This window comes from Phycodurus eques, unplaced genomic scaffold (genome assembly GCF_024500275.1).
Source record: "Phycodurus eques isolate BA_2022a unplaced genomic scaffold, UOR_Pequ_1.1 contig_29, whole genome shotgun sequence".
NCBI classification, from domain to species: Eukaryota; Metazoa; Chordata; class Actinopteri; order Syngnathiformes; family Syngnathidae; genus Phycodurus; species Phycodurus eques.
Window position 1 is genome coordinate 78769 of NW_026904026.1, and position 16572 is coordinate 95340.

The 16572-nt window shown below is 44.4% G+C and overlaps 2 protein-coding genes across 5 annotated transcripts in view; one reads left to right on the plus strand and one right to left on the minus strand.

Moving 5' to 3' along the window:
- Positions 1–15017, minus strand: LOC133398267 (zinc finger protein 25-like). The gene is made up of 9 exons (XM_061669905.1): positions 14935–15017; positions 14685–14832; positions 8086–8612; positions 7693–8001; positions 7264–7458; positions 1298–1549; positions 876–1030; positions 112–189; positions 1–46 (listed from the first exon to the last, which is right to left on the minus strand). The coding sequence occupies exons 2-9, from the start codon at positions 14809–14811 to the stop codon at positions 1–3; spliced, it is 1689 nt and encodes a 562-aa protein (XP_061525889.1). The 5' UTR covers positions 14812–14832; positions 14935–15017.
- LOC133398276 (gastrula zinc finger protein XlCGF57.1-like) overlaps positions 8545–16572 on the plus strand; it is a 23287-nt gene continuing 15259 nt past the window's right edge. For all 4 annotated transcript variants that reach the window (XM_061669926.1, XM_061669923.1, XM_061669922.1 and 1 more), the window contains exon 1: positions 8545–8642. The gene's annotated coding sequence lies outside the window, so the exon portion shown is untranslated. The remainder of the gene's footprint in view (positions 8643–16572) is intronic.

A 16572-nucleotide genomic window follows, 5' to 3' on the forward strand; every position in this document is an offset into this window, starting at 1 on the left:
TCATGACATCATGGTCCTTCGCATCTTAGGGGAGCCAAGTCGGCACCTGCAGGAACAAAGGAAAACAATGGGTGTCATATCGGCACCAAAAAAGGTCCTTTGTGATCATACCTGTGAACGTTGTCCTTTCTGACCACGTCCCGCGTCGATGCTGCGTGTGACCGCGTACCGCGGATTTTGCCGAGGCAGCTGCAAAGAATGGGGTCGTTACGTGACTTGTACATGCAACAGCAAGTATTTGAGATGTTAGGGGGTCATGTCCAGAGGTCACACAGCATTTGCAAAGAATAGGGATACTCATGTGGCATGTACACGTGACATCGGGTGTCCGAGATGTTAGAAAATGTTAAAAAAATGAGTATTTAGCCAAGAAAATGTGTTTTCTCCACCATCTCACCACAGGGTCGTGCGAAACACTGAGCGGTCACCAAAAAATATCCCTATCAGTGAACCTTTTTGTGCAAAGAGAACATGCCCAAGCATGTTGTATCTTTTCATTTCATTCAACTATCTAAACCAGGGGTGCCCAAACCTTTTTGCCCCAAGACCTACTTTTCAAGCAGCCAACCTCCTGCGATCTACCTGTTTTTTGGGGAGCATGTCTCCGGTTTGAGAGCGCAGAGCGCTGTCAATGATCTAAAATTCTGGGCCGCTGACACGGCTCGGCACCAATGTATGTTGATGTACCTTGCATCACTGCATGAGCCAATCTTGCACAACACAACATAATTAACAATGTAAATGTGTTGTCATTACCTGAGTTTACTCCGATGACTTGGACTTAATGATCTTCATGTGGGAAAAGGCTGACTCACAAATACGTGGAGCCAAATAATGCAGTCAAAAAGGTAGCATATTTCCTCATGTTGGGGTACTTTAGCTCTGTGAGTAAGTTCCCAAACTGTCCATGGGCTCTGGACTTCAGCTCAATGTCGGCTTGTCGTGTCAAAATCTCATCTTCCACTCCAGAAGAGTTCAGGTGAAACAGTGTTGCAATTTGTGATGCGAGTGAATCAACCTCAGCATCTTCCTGAAAAGGAGAGCACATGAATGTCATGAAAATGCACATCTGGGCTGCGTCACTCACGTCCGTATATTCGTCCAACTGCAATGAGAAACCCTCACGATCTCCGATGTCCTTCCACATTTGCTGGGTTAAATCCTCAGCAATGGCTTCACAGCGCCGTGTAACTGTACTTCTTGACAGCTGGAGAGCTTTGATCGAAGATAATATTTCTGCCTTATTTTGAAAGTCCCGGAACAATGCGTCAGCTGCTTCAACGATTGCCTCTTTTACCATCTCTCGTTCTTGGGAGTACTTCTTGTTCTTAACGATGACGTGACTCACCCGGAACGATGCTTCGGTGGCGGCTTGCGCTTTTGAAGTATGTTGTGTGAAAAATGACTGCTCTCCGGACAACCGGGATTTTAGTTCCTTCACCTTTCTCTTTCTCAGCTCGCTTTTTGGCGGGAAGTCAGTGTCGTATTTTCCATGCACAGTCCTAAAATGCCGCTCCACATTTCCCTTCTTTGGTAATGCGATGGCAGACTGGCAGATGAGGCGTACGCATTTCGAAAATGTCATCGTGCAAAAACAGACTCGTCACCGTCCTCGATGAGGCCGATGATAGTGGTGTCATCTGCAAACTTCAGGAGTTTGACGGCCGGGTGCGTTGAGGTGCAGTCGTTCGTGTAGAGAGAGAAGAGCAGCGGAGAGAGGACACAACCTTGGGGCGCCCCAGTGCTGATGCTTCATGGCTCCTCCTCATCAGTTACTCGACTACCCGCAATCGTACTTCCCCCCCTTGTGTTCTTTTCCGTCTCCAGTGCTCCTTCCGTGTCTCCTGCCTCGCTGTCCGCTCCAACCACGCCGCCAAGCTCTTCCACCTGCCCGTGATTCCGCTTCCTACACCATCCCTGTTCCAACGGACCACAAAGGCCCCTCGGATGTCCTACCCGCTGAGCGATTAATTAATAAACCGTTCTCATCTACTTCCTCCGCTTCCGTCTGCTTTTGGGTCCAGTCCAACATCATACGATTACCAACCGTGACAATCAGAAGTAGGAGGTGAACCAAATGGTCATCACACCTGAAAACATGTGATTTGCACTTTATTCAAATAAAGTGTGAATGCACTGAATGCATTTGTCATTATTGCTGTTTGCCATAATGTTTAAATTTTTAATGTTTTCATATTTCATATTTTATCTGATACGTTCCCCCCAAAAAATGGAAATTTCACCAGGACTGTCCAGTTTGCAGGAATTTATTTCGCAGTCACTGAATCGTTTTCCAAACACTTCAATATCATCCTTGAATCGAATCAGAAACCATGAATCGTGATACTATATAATAAAAATAGTATTTAAAAATAAATAAGGTCAAATTATAGGTCAAATGTAACAGCTGGTATGGTATTTGCCGTTGGAATGGGAAATTAATGATGTGAAAGTGTGATCCCGAGGCGTTCCCAGGCCAGCCGAAGGACGTAGTCTCTCCAGTGTGTCCTGGTTTGTCCTCGGGGTCTCCTCCCGGTGGGACATGCCCGGAACACCTCACCAGGGAGATGTCAAGGAGGCATCCAAATCAGATGCGCCAGCCACCTCATCTGGCTCTTCTCGATGTGGAGGAGTAGCGACTCTACTCTGAGATCCTCCCGGATGACCGACCTTCTCACCCTATCTCTAAGGGAGAGCCCGGACACCCTGCGGAGGAAACATTTCTGCCGCTTGTATCCGGGATCTTGTTCTTTCGGTCACGACCCACAGCTCGTGACCATAGGTGAGCGTAGGAACGTAGATCGACCGGTAAATTGAGAGCTTCGCCTTTCATCTTAGCTCCTTCTTTACCACAACAGACCGATACAAAGTCTGCATCACTACAGACGCTGCATCGATCCGCCTGTCGATCTCCCGTTCTATTCTTCCCTCACTCGTGAACAAGACCCCAAGATACTTGAACTCCTCCACTTGGGGCAGGATCTCATTCCCGACCCGGAGAGGGCACGCCACTCTTTTACGACTGAGGACCATGGTCTCAGATTTGGAGGTGCTGATTCTAATCCCAGCCGCTTCACACTCGGCTGTGAACTGCTCCAGTGAGAGTTGGAGGTGACGGCTTGATGAAACCAACAGAACCACATCATCTGCAAAAAGCAGAGATGCAATACTGAGGCCACCAAACCAGACCCCTCTACGCCTCGGCTGCGCCTAGAAAATCTGTCCATAAATGTTATGAACAGAATCGGTGACAAAGGGCAGCCTTGGCGGAGTCCAACCCTCACCGGGAACGAGTATGACTTACTGCCGGATATGCGGACCAAAGGAGAGCCTGCCTCAGAGAACCGAGACTCTGCTCCCTCATGGGAAGGCGTGTCGGTGGAATTGAGGAGGTCTTAGAAGTATTCTCTCAACCGACTCACAACGCCCCGAGTCGAGGTCACCAGCGCCCCATCCCCACTATACACAGTGTTGATGTTGCAGTGCTTTCCTCTCCTGAGACGCCGGATGGTGGACCAGAATTTCCTCGAAGCCGTCTGGATGTCTTTCTCCATGGCCTCACTGAACTCTTCCCATGCCCGAGTTTTTCCTTCAGCGACCACCAAAGCTGCATTCCGCGTGTCCAGCCGGTACCCGTCAGCTGCCTTAGGAGTCCCACCGGCCAAAAAAGCCCAATAGGACTCCTTCTTCAGCTTGACGGCATCGCTCACCGTTGGTGTCCACCAACAGGTTCGGGGATTGCTGTCACAACAGGCACCGACCACCTTACGGCCACAGCTCCGGTCGGCCGCCTCAGCAGTGGAGGCGCGGAACATGGTCCACTCTGACTCGATGTCCCCCGCTTCCCCCGGAACATGAGCAAAGTTCTGTCGGAGGTGGGAGTTGAAACTCCTTCTGACAGGGGATTCTGCCAGACATTCCCAGCAGACACTCACAATACGTTTGAGCCTGCCACGTCGGACCGGCATCTTCCCCCACCTATTCGGAGCCAACTCACTACAAGGTGGTGATCAGTTGACAGCTCCGCCCCTCTCTTCACCCGAGTGTCCAAGAAATGCAACCGCAAGTCCGATGACACGACCACAAAGTCGATCATCGAACTGCGACCTAGTGTGTCCTGGTGCCAAGTGCACGTGTGGACACCCTTATGCTTGAACATGGTGTTCGTTATGGACAATCCGTGATGAGCACAGAAGTCCAATAACAGAACACCGCTCGGGTTCTGATCGGGGGGGCCGTTCCTCCCAATCACACCCTTCCAGGTCTCACTGTCATTGCCCACGTGAGCATTGAAGTCCCCCGCAGGAGCGCTCTCCAGCACCCCCTCCAAGGACCCCAAAAAGGGTGGGTACTCTGAAATGCTGTTTGGTGCATAGGCACAAACAACAGTCAGACAAACAACACCTTCGGGTGGGGGGACGGATTTGAGAATAAAGCCTAACCCCAACGTACAGGCGCCAAGCCGGGGGGTATACCCACACCTGCTCGGCGCCTGTTACTGTGGGCAACTCCAGAGTGGAAGAGAGTCCAACCCTTCTGGAGAGGACTGGTACCAGAGCCCAAGCCGTGTGTGGAGGCGAGTCCGACTATATCTTCTCGACCTCACAGAAGATATAGTCGGACTCGACTCACACACTAGCTCGGGCGTGGACCATTTTGATCGTTAAAAAAAATTGAATTGAGAATCTGATGGCACAGATATACTTCCACACCTAAATGTCCTCCAACACGCACCTTGATCGACAATTGAGACGTTGGCTTTTTTTGTAAGAGCCCTAAATATTTTTCGGCCCCCGACCCATATCGGTCCCTATCTTCTGAACAAATCCACTCTTAACACATCTCAGATTTAAAGCAAAGCAATTGTATTTATATCGCGCATTTCATACACAAGGTAACTCAATGTGCTTTACATGATTAAAAGCATTTCAAAACAAAGAAACAAAAACAGCTTATAAACATTTAAAAACAAGAGGAAAAAAATAAATACAATTAAAACAGCGCACGTTCTACTGTTTTCTCTTGTTGACATAATCTCATAGGCTAATCTTTTAAAACATAGTTGTGGCGTTTGAGGTCCTCGGTGGGAACAGGGCAAAATTGGGACAAAAACAACCTGATTGTCTTTGTGTGTACCAGGCCTAACACGATCTTTTCTTCACCTCAAGTATTGTCTTCACTTCCCACATTCTCTCTTCATTGAAACAATCTTCTCTTGCTAAATAGAGGACACCTATACCTCACCTTGTTTTTATTTACAACTTAATCAAAACTCAATTTAGATGGTGCTGCCCACCATCGCAAACGTCAGCCTGTTCTGCCCACACGCTTCGTTTGAACTGCCCCGTGATTACCCACAGCCCCCCGACAGGCCTGTCGGACTCTCAATTGTGAAGGGCGATACTGAAAAAGACGCCGCTGATACAAGCTCGATGAACAAAGACAACTTTATTGGCTAACAAGCAATATACAGTATCCACCAACAACTGCGGCAAGTGGGAGAGTCCCATTCAATATTGGTGGCGCCGAAATCTGGAGGGACACCATGCCTTCTTCTAACGTCGTCATGCGGTCAGCTCCTTCCTGACTCCTCATATGGCTGACTACCTTCTCATAATCTTTGAAGCGCCTGAGGTTACTATCACTGTTTGAAAGGTATCCAGTATTTAATTTTTTAAAATTTTAATTTAATCTTTATTTATCCAGACAAAGTAATTGTGAACAGATTCTCATATGCAAGGCTGACCTGGGAGCAGGCAGTATAGTAAAACAAAGCAAAATAAAAGCAAATACAAATAAATAGATGAGAAACTGTACAGTGTGATATATATTACATTACAAAATGTATGTTCATTTTATTCAGGATCACATAGTATGCAGTTTTCCATCTGGTTGTTTGTTTGTATGTGCCCTGCGATTGGCTGGCAACCAGTTCAGGGTGTACCCCGCCTCCTGCCCAATGATAGCTGGGATAGGCTCCAGCACGCCCGCGACCCTTGTGAGGAGAAGCGGCTCAGAAAATGGATGGATGGATGCACCGGACTATTGTATTATTAGTCATTCGAACTGTGATAGAGGACTGCATCTTTTTGCACAATTGTCCAAAAAAATAAATAAAATAAAATAAAAATTGAAAAAAATTTACCGGCATTACCAGATAACTAGCAACCCTTTATTGCTCAGTGACATTTTCTCAATGTCTTTATGTCTCAAAAGTGTTCTCTGTCAATTGACTGTCTGTTGTCGTACTAGAGCGGCTGCAATTACCGGAGACAAATTCCTTGTGTGTTTTTTTTGGAGATACTTGGCAACTAAAGATGATTCTGATTCTGATTTGGGATGCAACGAATTCAAAATCAAGCTGACGTATAAGGAAATGAACCTGCAACAATTAGTTGATGTGGGATGATGTGGCTGTCTTGTTTTCTCAAGGAGGCATTGGAACGGTCTTCAAACATATTTCACTGTCGCTATTTTCACTCATTAATGTCCCAAAAATTCATCCAGACTTTCAATATGGGCAAAAATTACATCATGGAAAACATAGAAGCTCAATGAGGAAATGTAATCGGCTCCTGCTCGTTTTGTGTCAGGCTGCGATAGGCTGACATGTCCAAAATGTGGGTGGGCCAAAATCTGGCCGAAAATCAAATATGTCATCAGAAAACGATTCTAAAATTACTAATGAGTCTATTTTGGAGGGCTTTTTTTCTGCAGACATAATTTATGAGTCGAGAATAAGTCCCCATTTTCTCACCATTAAATACTCCCTTTAAAGTATTTTGGCACCAGTGCTAATTCTCATTTGTCCATAGGAGGCTTTTAGAAAATATTTGGACAACAGGAAGATACAATAAAAGCTGGTACACAGAAGAATGTAGTCAATAGCATCCATCCATCCATTTTCTGAGCCGCTTCTCCTCACTAGGGTCGCGGGGGTGCTGGAGCCTATCCCAGCTGTCATCGGGCAGGAGGCGGGGTACACCCTGAACTGGTTGCCAGCCAATCGCAGGGCACATACAAACAGACAACCATTCGCACTCACATGCACACCTACAGGCAATTTAGAGTCTCCAATTCATGCATGTTTTTGGGATGTGGGAGGAAACCGGAGAGCCCGGAGAAAACCCACGCAGGCACGGGGAGAACATGCAAACTCCACACAGGCGGGGCCAGGGATTGAACCCGGGTCCTCAGAACTGTGAGGCTGACGCTCTAACCAGTCGTCCACCGTGCCGCCGTAGTCAATAGCATGGTAATTACATTTGCATTAAAATATTTTTGATCACTGCTATTCTCACCAGCACAATTGTGTGCCTTGACCCCATCCTTACGAGAGAATCTCTGACCACAAACTGAGCAGGAAAAGGGTTTCTCTCCAGTGTGGGTTCTTGTGTGGATTTTTAAGTTTTCCTTCACAGAGAACCTTCGACCACAAATTGAGCAGGAAAAAGGTTTCTCAGCAATGTGGGTTCTTGTGTGTATTTTTAAATCTGTCTTCTGAGTGAATCTTTTACCACAAACTGTGCAGGAAAGAGGTTTCTCACCGGTGTGTGTTCTTATGTGCATTTTTAAGCTTCCCTTCACAGAGAATCTCTGACCACAAACTGTGCAGGAAAAAGGTTTCTCACCAGTGTGGGTTCTTGTGTGCATTTTTAAGTATCCCTTCCGAGTGAATCTTTGACCACAAACTGTGCAGGAAAGAGGTTTCTCACCGGTGTGTGTTCTTGTGTGTATTTTTAAGCTTTCCTTCACCGAGAATCTTTGACCACAAACTGAGCAGGAAAAAGGTTTCTCACCAGTGTGTGTCATTGAGTGTTTTTTTAAATTTCCCTTTTGAGAGAATACTTGCCCACAAACTGAGCAGGAAAAAGGTTTCTCACCAGTATGTGTTCTTGTGTGTCTTTTTAAGGCTCCCTTCTGAGTGAATCTTTGACCACAAACTGAGCAGGAAAAAGGTTTCTCACCAGTGTGTGTTCTTGTGTGTCTTTTTAAGCGTTCCTTCTCAGAGAATGTTTGGCCACAATCTGAGCAGACAAAGGGTTTCTCACCAGTGTGTGTTCTTGTGTGTCTTTTTAAGTTTACCTTTAGAGAGAATCTTTGGCCACAATCTGAGCAGGAAAATGGTTTTTCTCCAGTATGTGTTCTCACGTGTTGTTTAAAAGTGCTCTTATTAGCAAATGTTTTCTCACACTGAGAACATTTCCATCGTTTGTTGTCAGTGTGACATGTCATATGACCTTCAGTGTAAGGAGAGTCTGATGTCATGTCGTCACTATCTAACAGTGGAACTAAGAGGCCATCTGCTTGTGATCCTCCACAGTGGTCTCCATCACCTTCTGTTGTCATGTGTTGACTTGAGCTGCTGCTTGAAGGCTCCGTCTCTCTGCTCTCCTCACTTTGACCTTCACTCTTCAAAGGGACACCAGCCAATTGAACCTTGGTGATATCCTCCTCCTCTGCGATGTGGGGGCACGCTTCCTCCTCCTCTTTTTCAATCAAAATGGGCTCCTCTTCCTCTTTGATGGGCTGAACCTCTTCATCCTCCAATTCGTCTTTAATGTGAGGGGGCTCTGGCTCCTGTCGCTCATTACGAAGATCTTCAGTGATGTCTGCAAGACACAAGAAGACAAACACACAAGGTTTGGTATATCTTTCCTCATGTTGTGACTTTAATGAGTATTATGGGTTAGATTTATATTGAAGGTTAATGTGAAAGCTAAATGAGTTTGATACATTGGAAATAATAAAATTGTCAAAAAGTGTAAAATAAAGTTAATAAAAGCAAGTATCAATAAATGTAATACAGTGGACCCCTGCATACTCCCGGTTTGGTATTTGCAAATTTGTATGTATATTATGTACAAAAGACAAGTATTTGTATGTTTCATGCAGGCGATGTTTGGCCAGCTAAGTTTGGATCCTTCGTTGCTCGTTTTTGCGCAAGTAGGTGAGTGAAGAAGAAGAGAGAGATAGCGACACTGCGAGCGGTGGTGTTGTTAATTAGAGTGATGCAGTTAGATTTACCATCTGTCAGTTAGGAGCGAGGTGTCTGTATTCCTTTACTCATGAGAGGTGAGTGGGACCGCCACGTCTGTGTTCACAAGTTTGGTGACATTAAGTCCTTCTGCTACCTGTTGAGTTGTGCTGTGTTAGCATTAGTGATTGTTAGCTAAATGCCTATTTGTCCTTATTTAATGTGCCTTATTTTCTGTACAGTGATAAGCACACTAACACCTTAAGTTACTAATTGTTCTTTGTTTCTCTCATTGTCGAGACTACAACCACATAGAAACCGGTGTAAACATAAACATGTACAAGATACCGCAATCACCCCAAATTTCTTACAAAAGTGGGAAGTTACTTGGACAAAGTTAATGTGGGCAATATTGGATGTTCTTGGAAACTGTAGGAATGAATGGACCTTTATTTGATCGTGTTGGATAAAGTTGAATTGCACCAGCAACTTGCCTCCTTATTCCGCCACCTTGCCTTCACCCATCCTTTGCTGCATCCTGGCCTTGAAGTAGCGCTATGGCCGGCGCTCCAGCTTGTGTAAGATAGAAATTTGGACTGCCCTATTACAGCCATTAGTCACACACCCGCTATCGACATAGCCGCCAAAACTGTGTAGTTTTTTTGTTTTTTTTGTAACAGTGGCCTCTTGTAAACATAATTTCAGCAGCAGTGAAGTAAATTCAAAAATATACAGTTCAAAATAATTTTACGAAGCCTCAACGCATTTTATCGCCAGTTTAAAAAGTTTGTGAAGGATACTGTACATGCTTGCTACACCTGTTTTTAGCTTGTTATAAACCCTTTATTCAACATGTGCTTTTATGGAATGTCATATTTTGTAAATGTATAACTATAGCAACATTGTACAGTTTTGCTTTGTTTGTATTTGCTTTTATTTTGCTTTCAATCAGCCCCTCTGAATAATTTCAAGTGATGTAATATTAACAACTTGTGACTTTTTATTTCAGTTTTGATGTTTAATTTATTCAATACCATGTCTTGGCACTATAATCGCTCTTCTCACATACAATAATGGAGTGACAGTTTTATTGACAGAATTAGAAGAAATATCAGGTTTACTGAAGATATTTTAAACTACTCAAGTAGTAGTTTTACAAGTCAACAAAAACATGATAATACAATGAAATTATGTGGTTTCTCGCATGGATTAAGTCTGGATAATTTTTCTTGGAGGGGGTTGCTGCAGCAGCCTCGACATCAAAAAACATTTGTACAGGGTGATTGAAAAGTAACTCCCTATTTTAAAATACTTATTTATTCTTTTCAATCAATCAACCCTAATACTGTAAGTCTAGGGGCTAATACTGTAAGTCTAGGGGTGTATCCCTATTCTGGCCGATGATGGAGGATTGTTAACCTGACGTGCAAAAATAAATGTGCACAGTGCAGTAACATTGCTCGATCGATTTACTGTAGTAGTAGTGGTGGTGGTGGTAGTAGTTGTCGTAGTGGTGGTGGTAGTAGTTGTCGTAGTGATGGTGGTAGTCGTAGTAACAGTGGTATTAGTAGTAGTCATGATAGTAGCAATTGAAGTAGTAGTTGTAATCGTAGTGATGGTGGTGATAGACGTTGTAGTGGTAGTCGTAATTGTGATATTGGTGGTAGTGTTGGTGGTGGTGTCGTGATTGTGAAGCATGTTGGAAGGGTTGTTGTTTTATAAAAAAAAAAAAAAAAAAAAAAAAAAAAAATCAACCGTTGAAATGCTTTCTTGAGGAAAGAAGATATAGCCACTTCCTGCCACATATGACGTGCGTTACGTCACTTTATGTCCAAAAATGCCAGCCGATCTTCACCAAAATGTATTTAAAACAACATTTAAAATCTATTTATGTCCACATACACCTCTGAACATTTTACGGCTGTAGCTATCAAACAGTTTAGTATTCGAGTATCCTACTAAAATTCAAAGTAATATTCAGATACATTTTTGCTTAGTTAAAAGAGCAATTCTGAATACAAGAAAAAATAAGCCATTTCACTTAAATGTGAACAACCATTTAGTTTTATTTTTTGTGGGGGGGGGGGGGGATTGTTTCTTAAATTCACATTGGGATGAAAACAAATTTCTACAAATATTTTCAGTAATCTTCTTAGCATTTCTTTGAATTCTTTAAAAAAACAAAAAAACAAGGCATTCGTGGCTGGCATCGACGGATCTTTCGATCGCTTCGTCATCCAAGCTAGCGGAGCCCACCATGTCGACCGCAGCAATCAGCTGAAAAGACGAAAGGCGAACTCGTCGAGTTTCCCGGCATTTCCGAGCGTATACCTGATAATCCAGAGGCTCAAGTAAAAAAACTTCATGTCGACAAGTGCTGAAAATCCCGAAGGAGACACTCGCTAACATCACCTTCCACCGAGTTCACAGGCTAGGAGGACCGCAAGCAGTGAGTCATCCCCGTCCAATCATCGCCAAATTTGAACATTTCCATCAAAAAGTCTTGGGAAAGTCAAAAGGACGGGAGCTGAAGGGTACACGGTTCGGGATGAATGACCAGTTTCCATGTCCAAATCAACGAGTGACGCAAACTCTCGTACCTTCTAATGAAGAATTACAGTTAACAAGGAAAACGCGCCTCACTGGTTGTGGACAAACTATACACAGATGGTCAACTGTTCTGCGATTCCAAAGTCACCGCTTGGCTTTTCTAATAGACGAGTACTCTCTCTAATATTTGGTTTATAGTGTGGAGAAACCATGTAGTAATTTGTTTCGGGGAAAAAAAGGGAATTGCGCACGTCTTATTGCCCCCTCCACTCACTGACATGGGTTATTTCACTTGTTCCCCCCCGCTCTCCCCACTTAGCGAATGCTCACTCCCCCCTCCCTGCCCCACCGTACGCATTTGTATTCGCATGCTACTCGTGCTTCAATGTTTCACTCGTGATATATTCCCTTCCGTTTTTTCTATGCTGAACTCATATACAACATGTTCAATACATAATACCTCCTAACACAACTTCATATTATCAGCTACACAGAAATAAAGTTTCCATGAGACATTATATTTCTGAGAGTTATCTACCTACCACATGTATAGATAATACACTCACAAGGATTGTCCCATGTTCACGTTTAACAATTCTCCCGGAATTGTTTGGGTTTGAAGATTTTGGTTCCTGGGATCGGTTCCTGCGGGGGCTTATTGAGGTTGGTGGCCGGTCGCCTCAGTGTGGCGCTTGGGTTGGGATTCTGTCGAGCGGGGGGTGGCTTTCGCGGTGTGTGACACCCTTCCTCAATGTGTCGGCTCAGCTACTCCGTACACCAGTTGACCAACATGCAAGTGTTATGGTGTTCATTCACTTATAAGTTCGATAGACACACTATATGCTTGAATTACTTGTGCTGGGATCACTAACAACAACACAGGTTATACAAACATATCAGCTCACAGGTTCTTACAGGTGTTTAGACTGTAAAAAAGAATCCGAACGCAACACTCGTCAGGAGCACTGCCATGCTCATTTTCCCACATTCGGCCCGGCGCTTTTCTGTCCTCACTTATCTTGTCGTCTTGGTTAGTTATTGCATGTCCTCACCGAGTGTTGCCCCCCCCCCCTCCAATCTACAATTGACTGTTGTAATGTGACTTGTGTTCACATATCGAGACTGACTCACTCTTGTTCTACTGTGGTTTTCACCCCTAGACCCCTTGTCCACTCTGTCCTTCTGTCTCTTCCCTAAAACCCTATTCTGTCCGGCTGTCATGAACGGAACAGAGGATAGGACCCAAAAATGCACGACTCCAAAACAAATGGACAGTTTCCAAAAAGAGAGGTTTAATAGACGGACATAGGTCGGTACACGGGCAGGCAATCCAAGAAAGGCAACAGTATCCAAGAACATGAGGCAAAGAGGCAAGGTTGATAATCGGAACAGGGTCAAAGTCTTACTGTGAGTCTGTGACAAGGAATGCTGGAACGTGACGACAAGGTACATTTAGTCCCGCTAGACCTGCCGACCGACTTGGACACTCTCATCGCTCTCGCCGTAAAAATCGACAAGAGGCTTTTGGATCGCGAGCTGGATGGAGATCGGCGGAAGGCTGCGTCCCCGCGCACTTTGAGGACAAGCCTCGGTGACCAGCCAAACCAAGGCAGATCCCCTGGTTCCGGTCTCAACCCACTGGCTAACGTCCCCACGGAGGAACCCATGCAACTGGGCAGGTTCCGTCTCTCCCCTGAGGAACGTCAACGCCGGCTGAGGGAAGGGCGGTGCTTCTACTGCGGTCAGTTGGGTCATTCCGTGAGCAACTGTCACGTCAAAGTTGCCGGTGCCGGTAATAAGGGCACGGGAGAGGTGAGTCTGAATTTGATGAAGGAAGACCCTACACGGGTTCTTCCTAAAGTGACACTATGCTCTCCTGATCAAGAAATTCATACACCTGTATTAATTGACTCTGGTTCTGACGCAAACTTACTCAACTCCATCCTCGTTAGACGTATGCACCTTAGAATCTTTTAAATAAAACGCCACCGCAACACCTATGCTGCAGACGGCAGTTTTATGGGCAAGATCACTCACCGCACCCAAACACTTACATTGACATTTCCCGATTCTCACTCGGAACGCATTAGTTTTCATGTTTTTGACGCCATGAATCATGACCTTATCTTAGGGAACCCATGGTTGAGATTACATAACCCCCACATTGACTGGTCCTCTGGGCAGGTTATGTCATGGGGCAGCAATTGCGCCCGGAACTGTTTCAAGCCGCCATGTGATGTTCAGGGTCATGTTTCTAAGGACAATCCACAGACCCCATCTGGGGATCCTGATTTATCTCAAGTGCCCACCTGTTACCAGGATATTAAAGATGTTTTTTTCAAGTCCAAGGCCAAATCCCTTTCTATTTCACGTCTTACTCACAGGTCATAGTTTGTTTCCAGTTTTAGATATTCGAGTGTTTCTTTGTTACTTTGATTTGATTGGTATCTGTTGTGGGTCTTTGTTCAGTTTTCCCTTTTCTAAGATTAAATATTATTTTGAGACTCCCGCACTCCTGCCTTGCCTCCCCTGCTTCCCTGCAATTGGGTCCACCATGTTCTTACCTTGTGTTACTCGCCCTCGCCCTAACCACGTACGTGACACCGGCTGCATTTTCAATAAACATAAAAATAATTAAAACATTTTAAATAAGCAGCGGGCATATTTCAAAGTCCCCCGTTGCACAGCAAAACTGTTCCAGCACAAAGGCATAAAGATCAACCATTCGGCAAGGCCATGCAGCTGAACAGGACCGATCTTTAAAAAAAAAAAAAAATTAAAAAAGGATTGTTTGAACGAGTCATTCACTATACTCGAGCACCGTCTACCACTGCACTCCGCCCCCAAAAATAAAATGGTGTGGTGATCAACTGTGCACTAATACAATCAAATTGGGTGCTGCTTAATGTGCGTGATGAGGTCTTTACTCCTATTTGGGTAAGCTAACAGAATCGTGAACTGTTTTATGATTCGGGGGTGGCCAGCCCCCTGTCTAGGGTGGCAGCGGGCACCACGTAGCTCTCCTACTGCCACAGAACCACATAGTTCACATTATTGGATGTTAATAATGTTATGTTCAATGCATATATCATAATATATGCAGAAATAAAAACAGAAATATCATTAAAGTTACAATGCATGCAATAAGTGAACCAACCTGGTCTGTGTAACACAGTTGGACGCGGCCGATTGAACACAACGTCCAGTCGTTGACGTTGTGGCTCCTTCTCCTCTTTTGGGCCACAAAGTTCCTCCTCGTACTCCGCTGTCCTCCTTGCACACATTTTCACGCGACGACCACAATACTTTCCGCCCGAGGTTGGAGGGATGAGAAAAGCAAGTGAAAATTGGACATGGGAAACAATGATATCAAGATTAAGATTTGGACATTGTGGGTTAAACTGTACCTTAGGTAAAACGGCAAAGCACCAACGTGGTAGATGTGATTATCAGAATCAGAATCATCTTTATTTGCCAAGTATGTGCAAAAACACACAAGGAATTTGTCTCCGGTAATTGGAGCCGCTCTAGTACGACAAGAGACAGTCAATTGACAGAGAACACTTTGGAGACAGAAAGACATTGAGAAAAACAGTCACTGAACAATAAAGGGTTGCTAGTTATCGGGTAATGCTGGTACATTATGAATTTATTTTTTGACAATTGTCAGTCCTCTCGCACTTAGAACAGTTCGATGGACTAATATTGCAATAGTCCGGTGCAATGACCATTGCGCAAAGGGCGCCGAGACTTCAAGCGAGTAGTACGACAGTCTGGGACAATGTTGATTGTGCAAATGTTGCAGATAGTGCTCAGTCAGTGTGCAAATGGAGCAGATGCTACTCTGGCATGAGTGGCCGGTATTGGTCAACAATAGATGTGCAAAATAGTGCAGCGTGGCGAGACTACTACAGTGAGTGCACGAGTAATATATACTTGGCCCGACAGAAATGTGACAACAAACTCAAGACAAAAAAATTGGCAGCATGTTGCAATGGAATTGTTGTTGTTATTGTCAACGAGGGGAAACAGTCGAAGATGTAATTGTGTATTGTAAAAAATAAAAGACAGAAAGAAGACAGCTAATTTGTGACATAGGGAGAGAAAAAGTTTGTTTTTGGAGACATTATTCAACAAAAGGATTCAGAATCCAGATTAAGAGAATAACGATTCATAAAATAATCATTACAGGATATTATTTCAGTACCTCAGACAAACAAAGCAACAGAGCCCCCCTGTGCCAAGGTAGGAGGGAAAATTTTACTAATTGATAATCTGTTCCCTCAGTTTAGCAAACTGTACCCTCAATTTAGTAAAGCGTACCCTCAATTTACAAATGATCAATAAACTTTATTTTTCTCATACCTTGGCACCAGGGGGGCTCCGTACAAAGCTGATAGAATTTAGTTGTTGTTTTTAAACCACATTTCAGTATTGTGGTTCCCACTCCTGACTAGTCGGTGGCGGAAAGAAGAACACTTTACCTCACGCTTTTTCTCTGCTTAGCGAAGTGTTGCTCACCAACGTGTCTCTTTGTTAGCAATTTAAACTAAGCTAAGCTAAGCTAAAATAAGATAAACTAGGCTAGGCTAGGCCGAGGAGCTTCAACGTGCACAAAACAACTCCAACCGGACACGAACATTGCACGAATGATGTTTTAGTCCACTAAAGTAGTGATCAGGGGCCTCCCGCGTGGAGGATTCACAACATTCGGTCCAAATTCAGGAAGATTTGCTGAAGCGCGATGGTACCTCCTCCCGGTGTGGTCAAGCCAGCCGCCCCTAATTTTGTGTATACTAGGCATTACGGTAATAAGACACTTTATAAATAATTCGTGGATATCAATGCATACTGAGTTTTAAAAAAGGAACAAAAATAATCCTTTCGGTATCACAAACCAGTCCAGTTCTGGGGGACACTACACCACCCCAGGTCTCCAACTAAAGTGGTCCCATCCAAATCTGATGTGGCATTTCAAAATTAAAGTCTCTCAACTCTGCATATTTCACTGTCACAACCACTTCTTTTAAGAAATGATGAGAAAT